This window comes from Varanus komodoensis, unplaced genomic scaffold (genome assembly GCF_004798865.1).
Source record: "Varanus komodoensis strain SLA01 unplaced genomic scaffold, ASM479886v1 scaffold18_3, whole genome shotgun sequence".
Taxonomy (NCBI): domain Eukaryota; kingdom Metazoa; phylum Chordata; class Lepidosauria; order Squamata; family Varanidae; genus Varanus; species Varanus komodoensis.
The window spans coordinates 3965718-3986645 of NW_025335549.1; the positions used below are offsets into that span (position 1 = coordinate 3965718).

A 20928-nucleotide genomic window follows, 5' to 3' on the forward strand; every position below is an offset into this window, starting at 1 on the left:
GCTGGTCCCCCTGGCAGGGCGGCCGCCGGGGCAGCCGCAGGCGGGCGAGCTGCTGGGCGCGGAGGGAGGGGCGCGCCTTCCGTGCCGCAGCGGGGCGGCCAGCGCCCGCCCGTGGAGACCCCACCGCGCACGGCACGGACCGGGGCTCGGACCGGCGGGCCGCCGAGGTGCCCTCCAGCCCCGGGCGCCTGCGGGACAGCCTTGCTCAGCCTGCCGCCTTCCAGACTCCAGACTCGCCAGGCGGCGACCCCCATCACCCTTCCTGGCTGCGGACGATGGAAGCGGCAGTCCCCCACTTCTCGAGGGCACCGGATTGCCGTGGCCTGGCTCGAGATGGGCCACGCAGTCTGAACACTCGGAGACGTGTGCTAGATGCCAGTAACACGTGCTATTGACCTGCACTGCAGGCAGACTCTCCCCCTTCTGTGCTGCCGTCCGGGCATTCGGACACGGAAGTATCAAAAAACCTTTCTGGTCCTGGGAGGTCGGGGGTGGGGGGGGAGCAGAGATGACCGTGCCTTTGAGCACACGCAGAGTTCGCTTCTTTCATACAAGAACAGCTACACCTTCCACTTGGAGGGCTGGTCCATCCCCTAAAGCTAAGCCTTGGGGTGGCCCAAAGAGCTCAGCAAACTAGCTGGGAAGTCCCTGCTTTGGCTGTGAGTAGCCCAGGCTGGCCACCCTCTGGGAGGATTTGCACAACATAGCAAGCTGCTCGGGCTACAGCACAGGAAAAGAACCATGTACAGAGTGCTGTTGTTGCACAGTTGTTAGGGACGGAGGACTGGGGCCTGGAAGACCTAGGTTCTAGCCCTCACTGGATGAATGTGCCAGGCACTGCCTCTCAGATTAGACTACCTTGCAGGGCAGTTGTGAAGATAAAATGGAAAGGAGGAAGGCTGCGTGTGCCACTTTGAATTACCTGCAGGAGGAAAAAAGGCAAAGTAGAAATGCAATGCAAAAAAATATGTGAGGAACCAGGAAGAATCGCTACCCTATCAGGAGCCGAAGTTTCTAGGGCAGCCAGAAGTGAAAGAAAGCAGGGCTTTTGAACCTTTAATAGTCTTACAGGATTTCAGCCAGTAGAACTCATCACACACACCAAACAGGCTAAAATTCCCTCCTATGTCCAGCTTTTGGTCACTGGATATATTTCCAGGAAAACATCAGCTCCAAAACCTTCTTTTAAAAACTGTTTTCTTTTAAACACTGCAAGCTGCCACATTGGGAGAGGAATGAATTCACAAATTATGCATTTTCTTCTGTGCAGTGGGGGTGGAGGACCTGAAAAAGGAACTACCCATGCCCTCAAAAGTTAATTTAAAACGTTAGGGTAGCGGAGAGAGAGAAATGTCAAAGTTGGAATGAAACAATTGATAGTAATAATAATATTGATGATTATGGTGATAGAAATGGGCAAAAGCACAGTTCTACAAAAGCAAGGTAGTCCTACAGTGAGCACTTTAACTTTAGCCCAACACTTGCTGCCTGCAGCTTCTGTCACAACTTGGGTGTTTTCTTCCTTCCAAGTAACGAAAGAAAGTATTTGTTCCTCTTTGCTTGCCTGCAGAACCAGGAAGCTGCAGTTCGGAGAGCTTAGGGGGAGCTCCCTCCTCCTCTGGCAGGAAAACAACTGATAGGGCATGCAGTGCCGCGAGAAACAGACCATGGCTTCATGAGAGGCGCTGCAGGCGCTCCCGGGGAGCTTTGGGGGATGCTGGACCCTGGAGGAGGCAGCATGGCAGAGGAGCACATGGAAGGAGGCCTGAAAGAGGGGCCGCAGGCTTCCCGCACCGTGCAGCCCTGTGCACAGCGAGGACCTTTCCAGGCTCAGGCCACTGCTGGCAGCGAGTCCCCAGGCCCCACCAGCCGGGCTGAGAGCCTCCTTCTCCGCCGGAGCCAGCTGCCCAACTTGAACAGGAGCGCGAGCAGGTCCAGCAGAAGATCAGGCAAGTGGGTGGCAGGAACAGACTCAGCGCGGCTCTCCGTGGGCAGTACAAGGAGGAAGGGACTGAAGGACATCCTCCGGCAGAACAGCCAGGCCAGCGCTTCGTGGCTGATGGCTCCACAAAGGGAAGATCTCCCCGACGGAGGTCAAGATCAGGGACATCTCACGGACGCCAACCTGGATGACCTGTCCTTGGCGCTCGACCCCTTGGAGCATGAGTGGATGCTGACCGTGGCCCAAGGAAACGTGGAGGGCATTCTCCACTTGCTCTCCAAGGACCCCAGCCTGCTCTCCAAGAGGGACTTTGTGACCGGCTTCACCGTCCTGCACTGGCTGGCCAAGCATGGCCACCATGAGAACCTGATCCAGGTGATCACTTTTGCGGAGAAGAATTGCTACCCGGTGGATGTTGATGTGCGCACGGCCAGCGGCAGGCTGACTCCTTTGCACCTGGCGGCCCTGCAGGGCCATGAGATGGTCATCAAGGTGTTGGTGGGCGCCTACGGGGCCAACACGAGCCTGCGGGACCACAATGGCCTCAAAGCATGGCAGTACCTCCGAAGCGACGCTCCCAGGGAGCTGAAGGAGCTCTCTGGGGCTTGTGAGGAAGATCTGGACACGATCGGAGCCCAAAACAACAGAAACAACAACAACAACAGCAGGCCGTCCAGGTGGGGTGCTTTCAGCACTTTCAAGGTGGAATCCAGGGAGAGAAGACCGAGCCAGAGGGCAGGCACCTCCAGCCTGTCCTACCTCAGGAGCAAGCTGAGACGAGCCTTTGCCTACTTCCAACAGCTGTAGGTATTAGCCTTGGGGCTGACATCATTTGACCTGCACGTGGACTGGAAGGAAGCCCTGGAGATGCTGAGATCATTCCCAAATGGCCGCCTTCAGGGAGCCTGCCCAGGCCTGCTTTGCAGCCCCAGGTATGAAAACCAGGAGGTCTTCACTTCCAAGAAATGGGTGTGGGGGAACACACAAACAGAGCTGGTGTGGATCAGTGGCGAAGCCTGCAACTTCTCCAGATTGGGATGTGGTGGGAGCAGCCCCTCTCTCACTCAGATGGCTCAGCCATAAACACAGTCAGTCCATCCGAACTCAACCCCCTTTAACTTAATGAAGCAAAGGTCGGGCTGAGGCTTCCTCTGGTCTGACTGACCCTGCTGGCTGTGCCCTTTTGTTTGAGAATGCCAGGAAGCCTCTTGCGGGGACATGAAGCAGGGCCCTCAAAGTCTACAACGGCTGTCTGCCCAGCGCTAGCCGGCGCTAAGTGCGGGTGCCTGCTTCTCTGCTGAAGCATTATTTGCAACCAGTCCACCAGAAGGAAGAGGGAGTCAGACTGCAAGACCCAGCAGCCCGGAACTGTTGCCCCTGACTGGGAGTGGACCTGCAGGCTTTCAAGAAAGTTCCTTTCCTAGCCCTGAGCTGGGGGTGCCAGGGTGAGAAACGGGGACCTTTTGCAAGCCAACCACTGAGCCAGGCATCCCCACCCACAGGCCTATCAGACCGCAGAGCGAGTGTTTTTCTTGCTGAAGCCCAAGTTCAGTGTCCTCTTAGCGTGGTCAGGTAGAAAGTCCTGGGGTTGAAGGAACCTCCGCCTGGAAGAATGTGGGGAACTTCAGGGCATTCTCAGTTATCAAGAGCAGGAATAAGGGAGCTTTGGTCAAGCTGTGGTCAACATATTCCTAACTAGGAGCCTAGACTACTTTATTCCAGATGGAATTGTGAAAAGATCAGCTAGTTTTGACTAGACTAAGTAAAAATGACTTCAGTATGACTGTGAGAACTGAAGATGTAGAGCCTCCAGAAAAATACTAGCATCCTGAATTCAAATAAAAAACTTTTTGAAAATAACTGTGTGAAAGTTAGCTTGCCTTCTGAGTTATGGGGTGGGCGAGAGAAAAGGTGAGCACAAAATTTCTCAGTGCTTCATGGATTTGTTGTTTTTTTCCCCAAGAGAACCTGGGAACTTTGGACCTCTAAGGAGATGCACATATCTTTACTAAGGGAATATGGAAAAGAAAAAAAAGCAATATAGCAGGCATCTGCTGTGGGGGAAAGGATGGCCACTTGCAAAGGCCTTTGCTCAAATCATAGGAAAACAGCTGCCAAACTGAGCCTCAAGGGCAAACTAATGCAGAAATAAAAAGGAACGGACACATACAAAATGAAACAGGGGACAGCATTGTTTACCTGACCTTTTTTTAAATAAATCCTTCACCAAAGTCATGGAAGAAAACTTAGCAGTTATAGTATGGTAAGAGTTCTTAGGGATTGGTAATTCTGGTTAAAGAAGCAGCAGCCAGTCAGAAGAGTTAAACAGTTCCCACAGCTGAGGTATGCAAGCAATATGGTCCCCAGAAACATGTCCTAAGGCTGCAGAGAGCCTTGCTTAGGTAGGACATTCAACTGCAAGGCAATCATGATGCTAACAGGAGACGCAGAAGAACACCCTTTTCTTGTTGTGCAATTCGACTGCTACGGGCACTTGTTTCAGCCCTCACCACTAGGCAATCCCACCATGCACTTCCACTGCCTCTCTAAAACCATCCTGTTTTATGCATAGATGCCTTTTCCATACAGCAGTTGATCTTTCAGCACAAACCAAATCAGATCAGAGGCACAAAGAAAGTAAACAAAGATATATACTAGAGAGCTTTGGCTAGTACATGGTATAGAAATAAAATGAATGAAAGCATACTTTGCGGAGAAATAAAAGAAGGGTTAAGACTGCTGTTGCTTTACACATAAGGTTTCTGTCCTGTTAGTTTAAAAAGGCTTTTATCTTGTTTTTGCTTCCAGTAAGTGATAAAATCTCCCTTTCTTAACTGTAACCAAGCCAATTGCCCCATTGAGCCTGATAATGAGGACTTGAAGGGCAGACAGTACCCTTTGAGGCTATTTGCCAGGTTTCCTGTGCAATATCCAGAGTGGTCCAGCAGCTGCTCTGTCTGCAGCCCATTGCCACTAGCTGCTGCAGCTCTTCTTCCCCACCCGTGTTCTTCCTTCTCCTTCTGCCTCACATGATCCCAGCGCAGTTTCTCAGCCTCTCAGCTACTCCACTTCCTTATGCTCCCTTGGCTCTTGTCACGGCACCTTCAGCAGGAGGTCTTCCACAAGAAGCCCTGGAGAGAAGCCCTCTCAGATGCTGCCCAACAGCTCCGGAACCCTCCAGCTAACGAGCTTTCCTATGCCATTATTCTCCAGTCAGGACTTACCGGTTTTGATCCTACCTTCCCATATATAAAGACTGAGAGGACTTCCCTGGTAACAGGAAGAAGCGTTCCACCATTGCATGAACAGTGGCCTGGGTGCTTGGTGGGAAGTGAAGCCGTGGCAGCTCCTGCACGAACTGTGCAGTGGAATTGCCCTCACAGGGTACAGGCTGCTGTTTTCTGAACCAGATGAGCTTCAAAATGATGCCAGAACCCATGGCTTGTCGTAGGGGTGTGGGGTAGTTTCGAAGCCACCCTTGCTGCAGATCTTAAAGGGTTCGGATACCACGGAGAGCTGCACACCTCAAGAGTTATTTGACGAATTGTGTCGGCCACTGAGCTTCCTAGACTTTCTGCTTGACTGTGGCTCACTGGGTTCAAATGACACACTGAGCCATGGAGGAGGGTTGTGAGGCCCCCATTACAAGCCATGGCTAGTTGGGGTGGCTTATACACCACCACCTGGCAAGCAGGGTAGTTCAGACGACTCACAAATGACTTCGCATGTCTTGCAAACTCAGTCCAAAGCTACTAGTCCTGAAGGCTATATACACCCTCTAGCAAACACCTGCTGCTGGAGACAGAACTCCCGGTGGTATCATACTGCCAGCTGCAGGCATCTGTTTGGCTCCTGTGCAAACAATGCTGGAAAGCAGAACCCTTTTGTCAGAGCCAGCCCAGCATGATGTTCTGAGGTGCCCCCTCTAAAATTGAGGCTTAGAGCTCGCTCCGCAGCTAAACAAGGCGTTCAAATGGGACCAATAGGCATTCAAATGCTACTTAGACGTAGTGATTTGTAGGGAATATGCTTCCAAACGGGATGTGCCAGTTCAGAGGGAAAGGTGCCATCTGGGTTAAGCAAAACATTTTGCAGTGCAAGAAACACACTTCTCCAGGGGCACACAAAATGCCAAGGCAAGTGCGTTCATCCAGGGAAAACTTCCCTAGGTCTGCCACTGTTCTGACCCTCCAAGGATAGGCAGCACAATGCCCTGTAATGTTCCGGATTACAAGCCCCATACTTTCTGTCACTGCCCATGTTGGCTGTAGCTGATAGGAATTGTAGTCCAAAACATCTGGAGGGCACCAGGTTCTCTCCATCTGCATCAGTAACAGTTCTATGGAGTAATCCAGAGTGTATCTTAAAAACAAAACATTTAACTCCTAGCTTTCCTCCAAAGCAGTCTAGAAAAAGGCTTGGCAGTGTTGATAATTTGTTTAAAGAAACCGCCAGCAACTTCCCAGCCAAGATCCATAATATTTACACAAGTTTTAAATGGTTTTAAAATTGTGGTTTCATATATGCCTGAGCTGTTACCTCCTGAAGCAACAGGGTATTTATCTTACAAACAATTCAGTTTCAAGCATGTGTTTCAGATTTTGAGACTTCATTAGCCCCCTTCTGCTTCTGCTGACTTCACAGATATGTTAGCACCTACTGAGTACATGGCAGAATCTACAAAACAATTTCTGGTCCATCTGGTTTGACTGCTGAGGCTGTTCCATGCTGTCTCGCTCAGCTCCTGTGTTTCACATTTTTTCGCACTGTTAATGTTTTCTTGATACAGTTAATCCCCTGGCATTGTCAATACACAACCTTTACATGTTCCAAAGAAATCAAAGAATTATTTCATTGCACAACAGTATGATCTCCACTGTTCCATTTGCTTAACAATATGGTAACACAAGTCTTATTAGCCCGAGATTTATCTTCTCCGATTGAGTCAGACTTTTATTAATTGCTTTCTCCTCTCACAAATGCAAACTCCTAGACATACAAAATAAGCCGGGTGATTTGTCAGTCAAGGTAAAATGGAAAGACTGGCAACAGTTATACACAGAATACTGAAGTTAACACATTACGCCAACCTTCCGCAACCAGTGCTCCCTGGATATTTTGGACTTCTAATAGCCACTAGTGTCAGGAATCCTGGAAGTTGGAATTCAAAACATATGCAGCAGATTGGGGAGGCAAGTCCTCCCGGAAATTGTCAAAAGGATGTGCCTTTGTGCAATATTCGCATTAGAAATTCTAACCAGAATATCATGGTTCACAAAAGCTACCACTAGATCCTTCTTATGGAGCAGAAGATCCAGTGTATGAAAAACACTCCCAGTTAAGTGGATAGGACCAAGTCTGGGATTGTATTTTTTTTCTCCACTGAAGTAAATTGGGAAGCCTGCAAACACACATACACTCTCTCTCCCTGGAATGAAGCAACTGTTTGTTAGATTTGCAGTTTAAAGGGGCTACACATTTTCCATCTGCATTTTCTTATTAGCCGATGAACACTGAACTTTTTTGCCTACTTGTTTTAACTCACGAAGACAGAGTTAGAAAAGTGCAGGCTTCAATGGAAGATGCCAATTTCACAGCTGGTAAGTCTTTTGTACTGTTGGCAACTCCCCCCCACCACTACCAAGGGTAAAGAGTGACTCCAATGCAAAATCACTAATTCGCTAGACTATTCATTCTCATATTTATTAATGAGCCTTGCTCTGCTGACAATCAGGATTTCGCCAATACAAATCAACTCAGAACCAAAGGACACTAAACACAAACACAAAGGACTCCATTATTCAGTTTTAATTCCTTCAAGAACTCCATGTGAGAATGATGGTTTTAGCAAAGAAAAAGCCTCATGACGCATGACGGTGCTCAGTCCTGAAAATCAGGCTGTGTTGGGCTGATTGGAAGGGGCCATTCTAGGGCTTGAAGACTTGATACAGGATGAACGCATCCATGGGGTTGTAGCTGTTTCTGTTTACAGGCCCAGTTTGGTCCTCCTCCAATGCCTCCTTTTGGAGTTGTACCTTGAACAAAAGGGATGTGATTAGTAAGCAAGACACAGGCCTGCATCTCCAACGGGCTAAAATGGCAAGCAAGTGAAAACGGTACACCACTTGCATTTTGCGCATGACTCTCTTCACAAAGGGTCCCACAGCTGCTAGCAGGAGGGAGTGCATTTTCCCACATTCATTTGCTCCCCCTCTCTCACCAGAACACATCAACCCTATTTCATATATTAATGAGGTATAACAAGAATTCCAAGAATTCTGAAGGTTTAAAAATCCCAAAACGCCCAGCTCAGCCAGAGAGAGAAAACAAAACCCTGTACATTGACTAATGTTCATTAACTGCCTTAACTAAGTGATAATTTATGCAATAATCTTTCTACATTGTGGGATAAACGGGGCTGTGAGTTGGTTCATCACTGGATTGGCACTGTTAATTTAATCAATCATGTCTGAATGTAAGTTCATGTTACCAAAGCTCCACCACAGGAAACTTGCAAGTGACTGACTGAATATTCAAACGTACAAGTTAGATAAGCAGAAGCAGTACCTTGTTGCTAGAAATCTTATGCTGTGCTTCCTCCCCCAGAAATAAAAGTATTCCCTTCTCCCTGCACATTCATAGTCAGGGCCTTCTTGATCGGATTCCACTAATTACTCAACTAAAACTTTGCTTAATATATGGATTAAATGGTTGTTTTAAAAATTTTAATCCCACACACTGAAAAACTAGTGAGAGATGAAAACATTCCTAATTAACAGGGAGCAAAGTTATTCCAGCCCCTCCCCATGCAATGTCCATAAAAATCTGTCTCAGTATTAGCACACTCTGCATCTCCGCCCACTTTTGTAAATGCCGCACTATCAGCAGGGGACAGAGGGTTGCTAACGGAGTATCAATCAGAAGAGTTGGCCACTGCTTGCATATGGAAAGACCTTCCTTATATCAGTGGCACAAGCCACCTTTTAATTTTTTTGAGTGAGTTGGGAAGTGAAGAGGTTTGGATATTTTCTATGCACAGAACTTAGCCCGATACAACATGCCTGCTTATTTCCCAGTCAAACACACATTCATGTCCTTTTCCCAGGAAAATTCCATCAACTCAAAGCGTTCATGCTCTTCTGGGTTTTCCTTGCAACACTTGTCACTGTTACAGGGAAATGATTTCACAGCACAGAGATCAAATCCTCAGTTAACAGAGTTGCTCTCAGCAGGGACATGGCAGTGCTCCCACAGAGTGAAGCACTGTAATTGCAGCCTGCTTTGCAAAATACTCGCACTGTCTGGAAGTCGTTGTTGCACACCTGAGCACAGAGACAGAGCTGAACATTCTCAAAACTACAGAAACATTTGACCATCCGGGAAGACAAGCCTTGGTTGGACATGAAGGATGAAAAGAAACAGGAGAGAGATATGACAAGTCAAACACATACATTCTGCTGGGACAGGGGAGATCTGGGAAAACAGAGTAAGAATAGATCTTTTAAGGCAAAGATGTTAGCACAGCTTTCCAAAGTTGTGACCTTCAGATGTTTTGGACCAACCACCACCAATCCTGGCCTGTATGGCCAATTGTGAGACTTGCTGGCAGCTGTCTAAATTATCACAAATGCCCCAAGAAAAGCACCTATGGTTTGCTGCCGAGTTGTGAACTTTGGATTACCTGTGGCTAGTAACCCACAGTTAAACTATAATGCTAGGTTTGAACTGCAAGTGTTTCAATTTTGCAGCATTTCTGCCATCACGCAAATCCTGGCAATTCAAATCTCCCAGCAGAGCCACTGCTTTTACCTGATCTTATTGCCAGTTTTCATGCGGATCCACTGTGGAATCGGCCGGTTCTGTTTCTGCTTCTTAGCGAGGAACCGCTTGATCTTGAACGTCTTATGGGAAGACTAGCAGGGTGGGAGGGGAGAGAAGGCAAGCATTTAAAATCACAACCTAGCCACAGTCTAAACAATATGAAAGTGGCTTTAGGATGGCCATCCAAGAATGCCATGGATATCTTCCACCTGGACAGTAAGTGACCCACTGTGTGCCATCAGATAGGACGAGATCTTTTGGCCATGCTCATGAGTCCCATGTGAATGTAGCAAAAAATCTACAAGTAGGTTAGCACTTTTGTCGTGGGTGAAACCTTCCATACAAACCTGTGCTAATCATGGGCTTCTTCTCCCCAGTGGCCTATGGTTTGTTTTTTCGTTTAACTATAAAAGGAATTTGACACAGGGGAAATTCACTAACAGGTATACCACACCTGCATTTTAAGTAAGTCTCCAAGGTGCTGTTGCACCCAGCATATCCTGAGATGGCAAAAATGTGTATGAACTGTACCACTTCCAGGCTCCTGGTGGACACCTTCTCTGATTGAACCTTCTCCTAAATATTTCCTCTACATAGAAAACAATCATAGGTGGATTAAAGCTCCTCTTCCTGACTAGTTTCTACAAAGGAGGTGAAGCAAGGATTTTTAATGTTTTTTTTTTTTGAACCTGCAAATGCACCCCCCCACCACAGACACTGAACGTCAGAATTAAATCTCTCAGGCACACTCCCAGTTATTGCTATTACATTGCATTATATACTGCCTTTTTCCTCTTGAAAGGGCACCAAGATGGCTTACATAGCTCCACTTTATCCTCACAACAACCATCAGGTAGGGCTGGAAGCCAGACTGGCCAAAGTCACCTGATGAGCTTCATGGACAAGGGGGGACTAAAACCCAAATCTCCCAGGTTCTCAGTCTAACACTCTAACCATAATACCACATTGGTTCTCCAAAAAGTTGGACCACCTGAGGCTGGAGAAATCTCCTCACCCACCCATATATCACCCTGAAGGGTCCTTGCTCTGCCTACTGCAGAAACTTCCACTGCCTCATTACAGTGCAGGCACTCTCCTACCTATAAGCTGTATACAAGCTTCCTCAGATGTTCGATTGCAGGTCCACCATCCATGAATTGGGATGATAGCAGCTAGACTTCATTTGGAAACTCAGAGTAGGGATAAGTGACCTATAGCCTTCTCCTTCATGAATCTGTTTACAGGGCAAACAAAAGAAATCTAATTTCCTTTTATGAAGCAGCATTCAGCTTTAGGTCCTCACCTGTAGCCTCAATCAGTATAGCCCAGGTACAAGGATGCCAACTAAATAAGACTTTCCCAACCTTTAAACGCTTCCCAGCTAGCCAGAGGGAACTGGAAGTTGTAGTCCAACATACCTGGGGATACAGCACCAGGTCGGAAGAAGCTGACCACAAGCACCCCTTCCTCTGCTGAACTCAGAGCGCTACATTTCCCGTTAACCATGCACTGGATGGCGTTTGCCCACTCCTAGTTTTCATAATCAACCTTAAGCAGCTTGGGACAGAATGCACGTCTTGTCAGGTTCAATTCCTGGCACCTCCAATTTAAAGATGATAAAGAACAAGAGAGGAACAAGTCCACTGGCAAGAGGGCCCTCCATCCAACTGCTGGGGGGCCCTCACTCCCCAGAACACCACAGGCCAGCAGCGCCCCGAACTCCTACTTTGTGCCGCTTTCAGAAGACTGGAAGCGCTGCCGCGGGAAGGAGAACACGGGGAACAGCGCTTCGATCGGTGCTGATAATCCAACCCAATGGATGAAATGGCATTTCTATTCGATTAAGCCAGTGCCAGGCCTCTGGGGGTATGCATGAAGCACTCGCACCCCAAAGCCAGCACGATGAAGCCTCTGCAGTGAAAAGACCAGGGAGCCTGGTTCAAATCCCCACTCGGCCCACCAAGCTCAACGGGGCTAGCTACTTTCTCGCCATTTCAGCCTACCCTAACTCCAGGATTGTTGTGAGGATAACAATGCCGATGTAAAGCACGAACATATTACACCAAGTTCCGTAAAATAAAAATCTAGCAAACTTTAACAACATGCCTAAGCGCAGCGTAGAAACCCACTGGAAGGATTCTTTCGTCCAAGGCCCACTGCTACCCCCATACAACGTCAATGAAGGAGTGAATGAGCCACAACGGGCTCTCGATCCTTCCAGCGCCCATTCCAGGTCCCTGTTTCGCTCCTGCTCATTCACAGGAAGTCTCAGGATACTCAAGACTTAAAAACGGGATCCCGAAAAACAACCCGAAGAGAGGATTGCAATGGATTCACTCACCATGGCTACACGTTAGCCAGTAACTTCCACAATGGCGGAAAGAGAGAGAAGCCAGCACCGCAAAGGACGATGGGAAAGGGACGAAACAGGAAGCACTACACGTACACTCCCCCCGCCGCCGCCGCCGGAGAGACATAGCGAATATATGGACACAGCGCCCCTAGCGCCTCCTATCAGCTATTGTAGGGTTCCCACTAATCGCATGTGTATTTATTACACAAAAAAGGCTCCACTAAAGAGCCTATTCGGCTGGTCAGGATTAATGCAAACATAGGAAGTATCCCCCCACCTTGCTCCAAAATCAAAGAAAAGCAAATATACACCCATGACAAATGTTTTAGAACACGCACCAAAATTACGTTTTAAAAATATAATTAAAATATTGTAGAACTGCACTGAACTAGACTGGATATCTAACACGTGAGCGTGTGCAGCATGTTTTCCATTTCTGTGACTCTTCATAGGCTAGCTGGTCTTATCAGGGAGCAGATCTTTAAATTCAGGTATTATGGCTTAGAAATTAGGATCTTTTTCAGGTGACACCCTTTCCCACAAACTTTTTTTTTTAAGATTGTGGACATGATTCATATTTTTCCTGGATTAATGCAACCACTCCTTTTAGGGTTTGATTATCCTGTATGTTCAACTTCAGCATGTAAACAAGATGGAAATGAGAGAAAGCAACAGAACTGAAAGGAAACAGGAACAGGGCAATGACATTTTTCTTCCCTTTTTTGTTTATCAGCTCTGTCATGCCACAACCACATATTCTGAGCCAAACCGCACTGGGGCTACACACATCTTTCTATGTAACTTACAAGTGTAAAAAACTGCAGATTGCATTAGCTAGTGGAAACCAAGATAAAGTCACAGCAAGAATGGGTGCAGGGGAGGCCAGGTAGAATTTAAGCCAGTCCTGAGGGAAATCCCTCTTCTGAAAATTTTATCTACTGGGACAGGGGTGGGGGGAATCTGCTTCTGGGCACCAACTGCTTGTTTCTAGTGTTAGGCTACTTTGGACAAAGTCACTAGCCTTTGTATCAGAATCTGGGTAGCATTAGAATGCAGCAAGTCACCAGTGAGTACATACTCACACCTATGAAGTTTCTTGAATTGCATTCCATTCTGCTTTTCATGCAGAAGCTCCCAGGTTTACTTCCTCGCATCTCCAGGTAAAAAGGTCATGTAGCAAGAAATGAGGCCTCACAAGCTTGTACCTGAGAGACCCCAGAGTTGCTGCCAGTTGAGTAGAAGGTACTGGGATAGACAAATAGTCTGGCCAAGTTCAAGGCAGCTAACAGTTTTATTTAATGACATTCATATTGCACTTTCCTAGGTAAAACAAAGATACAGAGCTCTTTGGTATCCTGGGGAGATGGAATGCAAAGCAATGCAAGTCAGTGACTTAAATAATGCACTTTATCACAGCCAATAACACAACAGGACTTCATAGTTCTCCCCGCCCCCATGCTGCCTGAAAATCTGTTTTTAGGGGATTTCACAATCTGCTTGGACACATTTTGAGACGGTGCAGGGGAGAGGGAATTGCCCCTCCAATCCTGCCACTGGGACCTCTTCCTTCAGCACAGCATCACCCGTGGATTCAATCCATGGATCCATTATTTCTCCAGTTTGGAGAAATACACATCCACCCTCAATGATCTTCAAAGCCATCAACTTCTTGTGCAGATTGGATCACCAGCTTTCCCACATTAAAAATAACAGGCAGTTTTAAATGATATCTCAGTTTTATTACATATAAAATAGCTGTGTTGTGTTAGCACGAGGAGGAGCCACAATTTTAGGAACACTTCTTTCTGCATTTTCAGATGCTTTAGTGCATCAGTGAAGACACTGTACAATGGAAGTAGAACATTTTCCTGACAGGGTACTACGGGAAAAAAGAGAAAAGCTGGGAGAAGTAGGGATTATAGAGCAACTTTTAAAATAAAATGATCTATCAGTATTTGGATATTACATGAGATGTGCAAATAAAAAAATCCTTTCCCATTGCTTATGCTCAGCTAACAGGCTATCCAAATCTATAGTGAAAGAAGAAAAAAATCCCTTAAGCTCTTCCCCTCATTCTCAAAATGAATCTTGCAACCAGCAGAGCAAAGATTCTCCCAGTGCTATAAATTGGACCTTCCCCCGCCCATACAGTTAGTAATGTAGACCATAGGCTCACAGAGCACAACAACAGAGATGTTAACACTTGAGCAATCATGAGGCTCCAACCTGGCTGTATTTTAAGTGCAAATACTGGTTCGTGGCTTTTATATGAAACAGCGCTTGTTTGGGGCTACACAGCCAACCGACTTGTTTTAAGGTGACAAAGCCTTTGTACTTTTTCAGAACTGGGAAGGTTGCCTTCCCTTGCAGTTTGCTGCCACACCTTCAACTGAAAATGCACTGAGCAAATACGAGTTTGTGCTGACTCTGCACTGAGGCTCTGAAACCAGATACACTGACAAGTACTGCTTCCCTCTCTTCTTCCTCCTCCTTCTCCAAGGCACTTCTGGACCGCGCAGTTCATGCTCTTTGGCTGTTACATTGGTGAGGACACACATGACTTATCACTCTTCCTCTTTTGTGCTACTGGTTTCACATTCCTGCTTTTTATCTGCTCCCTGATCAGGTGACTTTGCAGAACTTTCATCATATGCAGACAAACGACTTCGACTCCGTGCCCCAGGCTGGTAGAGTTGCATGGCTGGGCGATCCTGAAATAAAAATACATTCAGTTGTGATGCTCTGCTTCCAACTGAGTGCAGTGGTTAGGGTATGGGTGCAGAACCCCAGGCCCAGGGGCCAAATCTGGCCTTCTGTAGTTCCCCAGAAGGCCACCCTGGCTTCGTCATCGGTCCTCCAAATGCCAATCATTTGGTGGTGCCTGGCTTTTTTGCAGAAATGCAACCCATTGAATACCTACCCTAAGCTAAGCTAAAGTAGGTTTGTTTGGTGCTGCTCTTTTCTACCTTCAGCCCTATCTATCAGAGGAACATGGCTGCTGAGAATTCATCCAACACGGAATATGGCCCTTGGATTAGAAGATATTTTGCACCCGTGTGTTACTTTTAGACATGGGCCAGATAGACTGGAGTTCAGAAAGCCTAATTCAGCCATGATGGTTACTGGGTGATACTAGGCTAGGGTCACCTTCAAATTAATCTGACAGGGTTGTTTTTTTAAGGGTTAGAGTTAGGGTTTGGGAAAGGAGGGAAAAATGCGATCACCCTATGGGTGCCACTCCAATCTCCTTATAATTACTGGGTAAGTGTCATAGAAACATAAAAAAGTTGAAATGGAGTGAGTCAGAAGGGACCTCCTGGACCATCTAGTCTGACCCCCAGCTCCAGCCAGTTCCACTCATGAAATGCCTACCATATGCATGTCCAGCCTACCCTTAAACATCCTCACCAATGGGGCTTCAACTACCTCCCATGGAAGCCTGTTCCATACCCTTGGGGTCCTAACTGTCAGGAAGTACTTCTTGACATCCACACTAAATCTTGGTTCCCTGAGCTTTGCTCAACTGGAACGCGTTCTGCCCTCCACTGCAGGGGAAAAAGAGTCATGACCCATCTCTGTGTGACATCCCCTCACAAATCTGCATGTCATTAATAGGTCCCCTCTGAGTCTCCTCCTCTCAAGGCTGAAAAGACCCAGCTCCCCCAGTCTCTCCTCATATGGCTTTCCCTGCAAACCAGCCACCATCCTAGTGGCCCTTCACTGCACTGATTCCAACCTTGTTATATCCCTCTTGTAATGAGGGGCTCAGAACTGAACACAATACTCCAGCTGTGGGTGCACCAGAGTCGTACAGAGTGGCAGTAATACCTCTCTCAATCTAGAAGCCACGCTTCTGGCTATGCATCCAAGGATGGCATTCACCCGCTTGGCCGCTGCTGGCTTGTGTTTAGCCTTTAGTCAACCAGCATCCCGAGATCCTTTTCACAAGTGCTGCTCTCCAGCCACTTTTCCCCTAACGTGTACTCATGATGCCCATTCCTAGGTCATGATTAGATAAGCAAGCCAATAATTTCTACAGCTAACAGCAGTTCTTTGCATTTTCATCTGAAAGTAAGCTGTATTAAAATATTTTAAAAATATAAATAAAAGCAGTTTTCTTTTATAATAATAGGTTTAGAAATTGTTGTCATGATCTATACACACCCTTCTGTCTACAGTATCCAACTGTCTGCAAGCACTACATATCCACAGCCTAACAAGGAGGGAGAACATATTACAAAACCAGCACCTTGTTTCTGATGCGATCCCTCTTTCCCATATCCTCTTTTTTGTCTTCTTTGGTTCCTTTCTCTGGTTTCTCTGTATTTCCCATGTAGTCTGCCAATTCAACTCTCTTCCCTTTATCTCTCAGCAAATCTCTCTCCTTTTTCAATTCTTCTTCTTTTCTCCTGAAAATCTTTTCTTTGTCAAAGCGCTCTTTCTGCCTTCGGCGCTCTTCTTCTTGGCGTCTAAGTTTGTCTCTTTCCCGCTGGATTCTCTCATACTCTCTGTCTCTGTCATACTCTCTTTCCCTATAGTCTTTTCCACAGTCATCCTCCAACCTGTGTAACAAAGACTTGGATATTCAGTGTGAGGACAAAGCAGAGAAATTAAAAAGAATCAACACCACTGTGTCTGGCCAACACTAATGCTGATAACTGATAATTTTACACAAGATTTAGATTTAACTGAATACAAACTCATGTATATCTTTGGAAAGCCACAAGGCCCTTTTTATTTACATGGAATGACAACAGAAAAGTTTTGGAAATCAAGATTTCAAAAGGGCTGTTTTACACATTCTATAGCAACAAACTCAAGTTTTCAAATGAATGTAAATCTAACAGGAAGTTGCAAGTAACTCTTGCTTCCTGGCATACCTGATACATGTGCTTCTAAACACTTACCACATTTCATTTTCATATTGAAGTGCACAGCTCAGAAATATGTAATACAGAAATAAGTCATAATTTAATTGTGTAGGTGAGTATCAAAGTTCAGAGCAATTTCCAAACTGGCAAATCCAAGACATGAAACCCTCTCTGACTTTGTACAGTTTAATTATACTCCCCAGTTCTAATTGGGAATACTAGCCAACTGAAATTGGAAACCAACTTGGGACAAAGCATTTTAATTAACCAGCATATTCTGACAAATAAGCATACATGCTGCAAAGAAAACACTAACTTTTTGGCCTTCTCCTCTTTAGCCTCCCCATCGGAGCGCTTGGCTGGCGCATTGCTGATTGCACCGGCAGCCTTTTCCTCCCTCAGACTGTCTTTATCCATTTTCTTGGTCTTTTCCTTTTTTTCGAAGTCTCTTTCATCTTTTTCTGGCTTCTTAAGTAGCTAGGAAAAAAGTAAATTTAGTTTTCCTTCCTAAGTTAATTCTAATGCTAAACTGTACTAGGAAGTTGGTCTATCACTGAAAGGAGGATGGACAGATCTGTAATACAAAAGTAGGGATACTGGCATAACTTTTTTCCATTCATTGCTGTTTATCATTACAGACTATAATCCAATGTCACTGCGTTTTACAATGCAATTATAGAAATGCATATAAATGACACTGAAACATGTTTCACTGAATTCAGTGGCACTTCTTCCCAGAGAAATAGTATAGGATTGCAGCCCTGTTCTGTTTCTAACATTAAAAAGCTCACATTGTCAGAGCCAATGCCAATTTTGTCACTGCTTATTTCGCTCTCGTCTGCTGTATTATTACAATGCTACACAAATTCATGACTTTTTCAGAGCAATAAATAAAAATATAAAAAAATAAAGGTTTCTGCATGGAACTGCTTACAAACTAGATTTTGAAACTGGGGAAAACAGAGGGGAGGGGAGGGACTATAGAAAAGAAGAGATAATGCAAGCAAAGGTACTCATATGCATACTTAAAGCTTTGATTCAGTTGGGTGTGAGGATTAAGAGATTGCAGTCATTCCATAACCAGCCTCCCAGCAGCTGTCTACCAGGCAATGCATCAAAAAGCTTGCATTTCAGTGTCCCCAAGGGTTGGGGAGAAGGAATGCATTGTTTAAAGAAAGAACAGGTTGTTGCATGTGATGTTAGGGAAGCCCACAAGGAAGATAAAAATGGCACCTAAACCTCCCACAAGCCTTACCCCTAACCTATGTATTAGGAGATTTCTCTGCTGTGTGGCATATAGCACCACCCTATGTATACTGATTGATTGACTGATTTAGATTTATTTTCTACCAACTTGACCCAAGGGACCTCTAAGTGGATTGCAAACAGTTAAAACATCTCCTAACAATAACAATAAAAACAGATTAAAATACACAAGCAAAGACAATAAAAACAACACAACCGCTACACCACTGAAGGCAATTAATTTCAAATTGTCAAGATAAACAATATTTTGTTTAATATAAGTATTTTAATAAAGTTTAATATTAACTGTAAGTTTTAATTTGCAGCCGGAATGAATCGGATTTTTAATTTGTATAATCTGTAGTTTCGTACAATGTTTATTTATGTAAGCCATCCCAAGGCATTAAGCGAAGGGACAGCATACAAAGACTCTAAATAAATAAATTATTAAAATGCCAACAAAATAAGGTTGTTTTTGCCTGGTGCTGAAAAGATTGCAATGAGGGTGCCAGATGAACTGCTTTTGGCAAGCTGTTCCACAGCTGGTGCACAACTACTGAAAATGCCCCTCTTCTATTAGCCATCCTCCTTACCTCTTTGGAGGATGGCCCTCAGGAGGGTTTCCAAAACAGATCTCAGGGGCCGGGTAGGTACATAACCTTTTACTCAGAAGTAAGCCCCCAATGAGCTTAGAGGGAGCTCACTCCCAAGTATACACAGAATTGTAAGCCATGTGCAAAATACATATTTTGTTGTTGCACTACATATTTTTCCTTGCTGTAATATCTATGCTTGCTGTAATATCTATCCTTGCTGTAATATCTTTATCTATGTTGTAGATCTATGTTGTAAGCCGCCCCGAGGCTTTATCTATGTTGTAAGCCGCCCCGAGGCTTCGGCGAATGGGGCGGCATAAAAATGTTTTAATAAATAAATAAATAAATAAATAATATTTTGCAAGCATGCATTCAGTGAGCAACATAGGACCAGTCTATCCTACAGGAATGAAGCTATACCTTAATCTTTGGTTCATCCTTTGATTTCTCCCTTTCTTTCTCTGGACACCTCTCCACCTTCTTTGTTTTTTCAAATTCTTTTCTCTTCCTTCTTTCCTCTTCTTTCCATTTTCTCCTTTCTTCTTCCCTCTGCCTTTTCCTCTCTAGTTCTCGCCGCCTCCTTTCCTCTCGTTTTTCTTCTCTAATCCTCTGTAGAAGAAAAATATAGTGAGGAAGAACTTTTTATTCCAGGCTCCCTCTTTAGAAACACTTCTACTCAGAGGTTTGGCACTGTAACCTGCCCTGAATTTAGCAAAAAAAAAAAAAAAAATTCAGATGATACTTTAAGTTATTAGCTTAAAATATATTTAACAATATTTATTGAAACACTGTAATAATATTTGACTCTTAAAACATATACACTGCAAGTGGGGAAAATTCAGAGTTGTTAAACTAGAACATGGCTGGGAATCAAAGCAGATACATTTATATCTGATCCCCCTTTTCTTTAAAAAAAAAAAAAAAAATTGAGAACACCCAAGTGCCCATAAAATCAGAAAGCTCAGTATTACATCCCTTCATTACTGTTATGAGGCAAACCTTATTGATCACAATTTATTAAAGTACAGACTATGTAGCCTTTTAATGTAACTTTAGAAAAATGGTTACCTGTTTGTTTTTCAAGAAGTTCAACAGAGGAGTGGTCTTTTTAGCTAAAGATTAAGAAAGAGCATTTTCATCCTTATTTTTAAAACAGTGAATATAATGCAAGAAAAAAATAAAAATATTAATATTAAACAAAACATAACAAAACAAAACAGACATATGATCAAAACACCAACATTTAATGCACAAAGCGATACATTTATAGGCCTAAATCCAAGATACTGTCAGCAAAAGGTATAGAAAACATGTACGGCATAAATAGTACTGAAATTTCTTGCTGAATGTGTATGTGGCTCTCTGTATAAGAAGTAGGTTGAGCTGTACAAGACGTATATATTCCAGCTGTTTGCTCTTCTCTGCATTTACAATCTGACATGGTGCTCAGCTCTACATTAAGTATAATGGGGCTCAGAGGAAAGGAGAACTATAGCAAGGTGGGACATCCTATTACAGTTCTGAACAATTTAATATATCCTCCCTCTCTGTCTCTTAAATCAACCATCCCAACTTAGTGCGCTCGAGATGTTGTGGACTTAAAGACCCACAGACCTCATTCAGCACCACCAATGTTCAAGGATAATTAGGGCTGCATCTTGAGGGTACCATGTTGGGGAACACTACATTAAACTTAAAAGGGTTAATCATTAAGAAAATGTGAATATTTTAATAGCTTATTATTAAACAGTACATTATCTCAAAAAGACAGATAAAGAATATACTATTCATATACACACTGATGTTTCATACCTATTAATTCTTTGTTTCTTGCCTCTATTTCCTCTAGTAATGTCTCAGGAGTGGATGCCAATTTCTCATCATCAGCACTGTAGCTTTCTAAAAACTTCTTATACTCTGGATCTGATGAAAACCAAGGTGCATACATGAAAAATATAAATGCTTTAAAATGTAAAAAAGTACAGACAACCAGTGGTTGCATTAAATCTATATTCTAATCTTGAGTAGAGCATATTGCTTCCAGCGGTTCTAACGATCTGCAAAAATGCAGGCATTAAGCTTGAACAAGTCAGGGCACAA

At 44.8% G+C, this 20928-nt stretch overlaps 3 protein-coding genes and 1 non-coding gene across 5 annotated transcripts in view; 1 reads left to right on the forward strand and 3 right to left on the reverse strand.

The window, feature by feature from the left end:
- The first annotated feature begins 972 nt into the window (after nt 1-972).
- SOWAHD (sosondowah ankyrin repeat domain family member D) lies at nt 973-3802 on the forward strand. Its single transcript, XM_044427540.1, has one exon. The coding sequence runs from the start codon at nt 1676-1678 to the stop codon at nt 2747-2749; it is 1074 nt and encodes a 357-aa protein (XP_044283475.1). The 5' UTR covers nt 973-1675; the 3' UTR covers nt 2750-3802.
- Nucleotides 3803-7735: 3933 nt separating this feature from the next.
- On the reverse strand, nt 7736-12214 carry RPL39 (ribosomal protein L39). Its single transcript, XM_044427487.1, has 3 exons — nt 12105-12214; nt 9752-9855; nt 7736-7977 (listed from the first exon to the last, which is right to left on the reverse strand). Exons 1-3 carry the CDS (start codon nt 12105-12107, stop codon nt 7929-7931), a joined length of 156 nt encoding a protein of 51 aa, XP_044283422.1. The 5' UTR covers nt 12108-12214; the 3' UTR covers nt 7736-7928.
- Nucleotides 9100-9225, reverse strand: LOC123022129. Its single transcript, XR_006414468.1, has one exon. It is a non-coding gene; the product is annotated as a small nucleolar RNA SNORA69 (small nucleolar RNA).
- A 1619-nt stretch (nt 12215-13833) lies between the features above and the next one.
- UPF3B (UPF3B regulator of nonsense mediated mRNA decay) overlaps nt 13834-20928 on the reverse strand; it is an 11539-nt gene continuing 4444 nt past the window's right edge. For both annotated transcript variants that reach the window (XM_044427457.1, XM_044427458.1), the window contains exons 5-10: nt 20641-20751; nt 19897-19940; nt 19249-19437; nt 17304-17464; nt 16366-16678; nt 13834-14827 (exon numbers count right to left, since the gene is read on the reverse strand). In XM_044427457.1, coding sequence (XP_044283392.1) covers nt 14681-14827; nt 16366-16678; nt 17304-17464; nt 19249-19437; nt 19897-19940; nt 20641-20751 — 965 coding nt within the window. In that variant the 3' untranslated portion in view covers nt 13834-14680. The remainder of the gene's footprint in view (nt 14828-16365; nt 16679-17303; nt 17465-19248; nt 19438-19896; nt 19941-20640; nt 20752-20928) is intronic.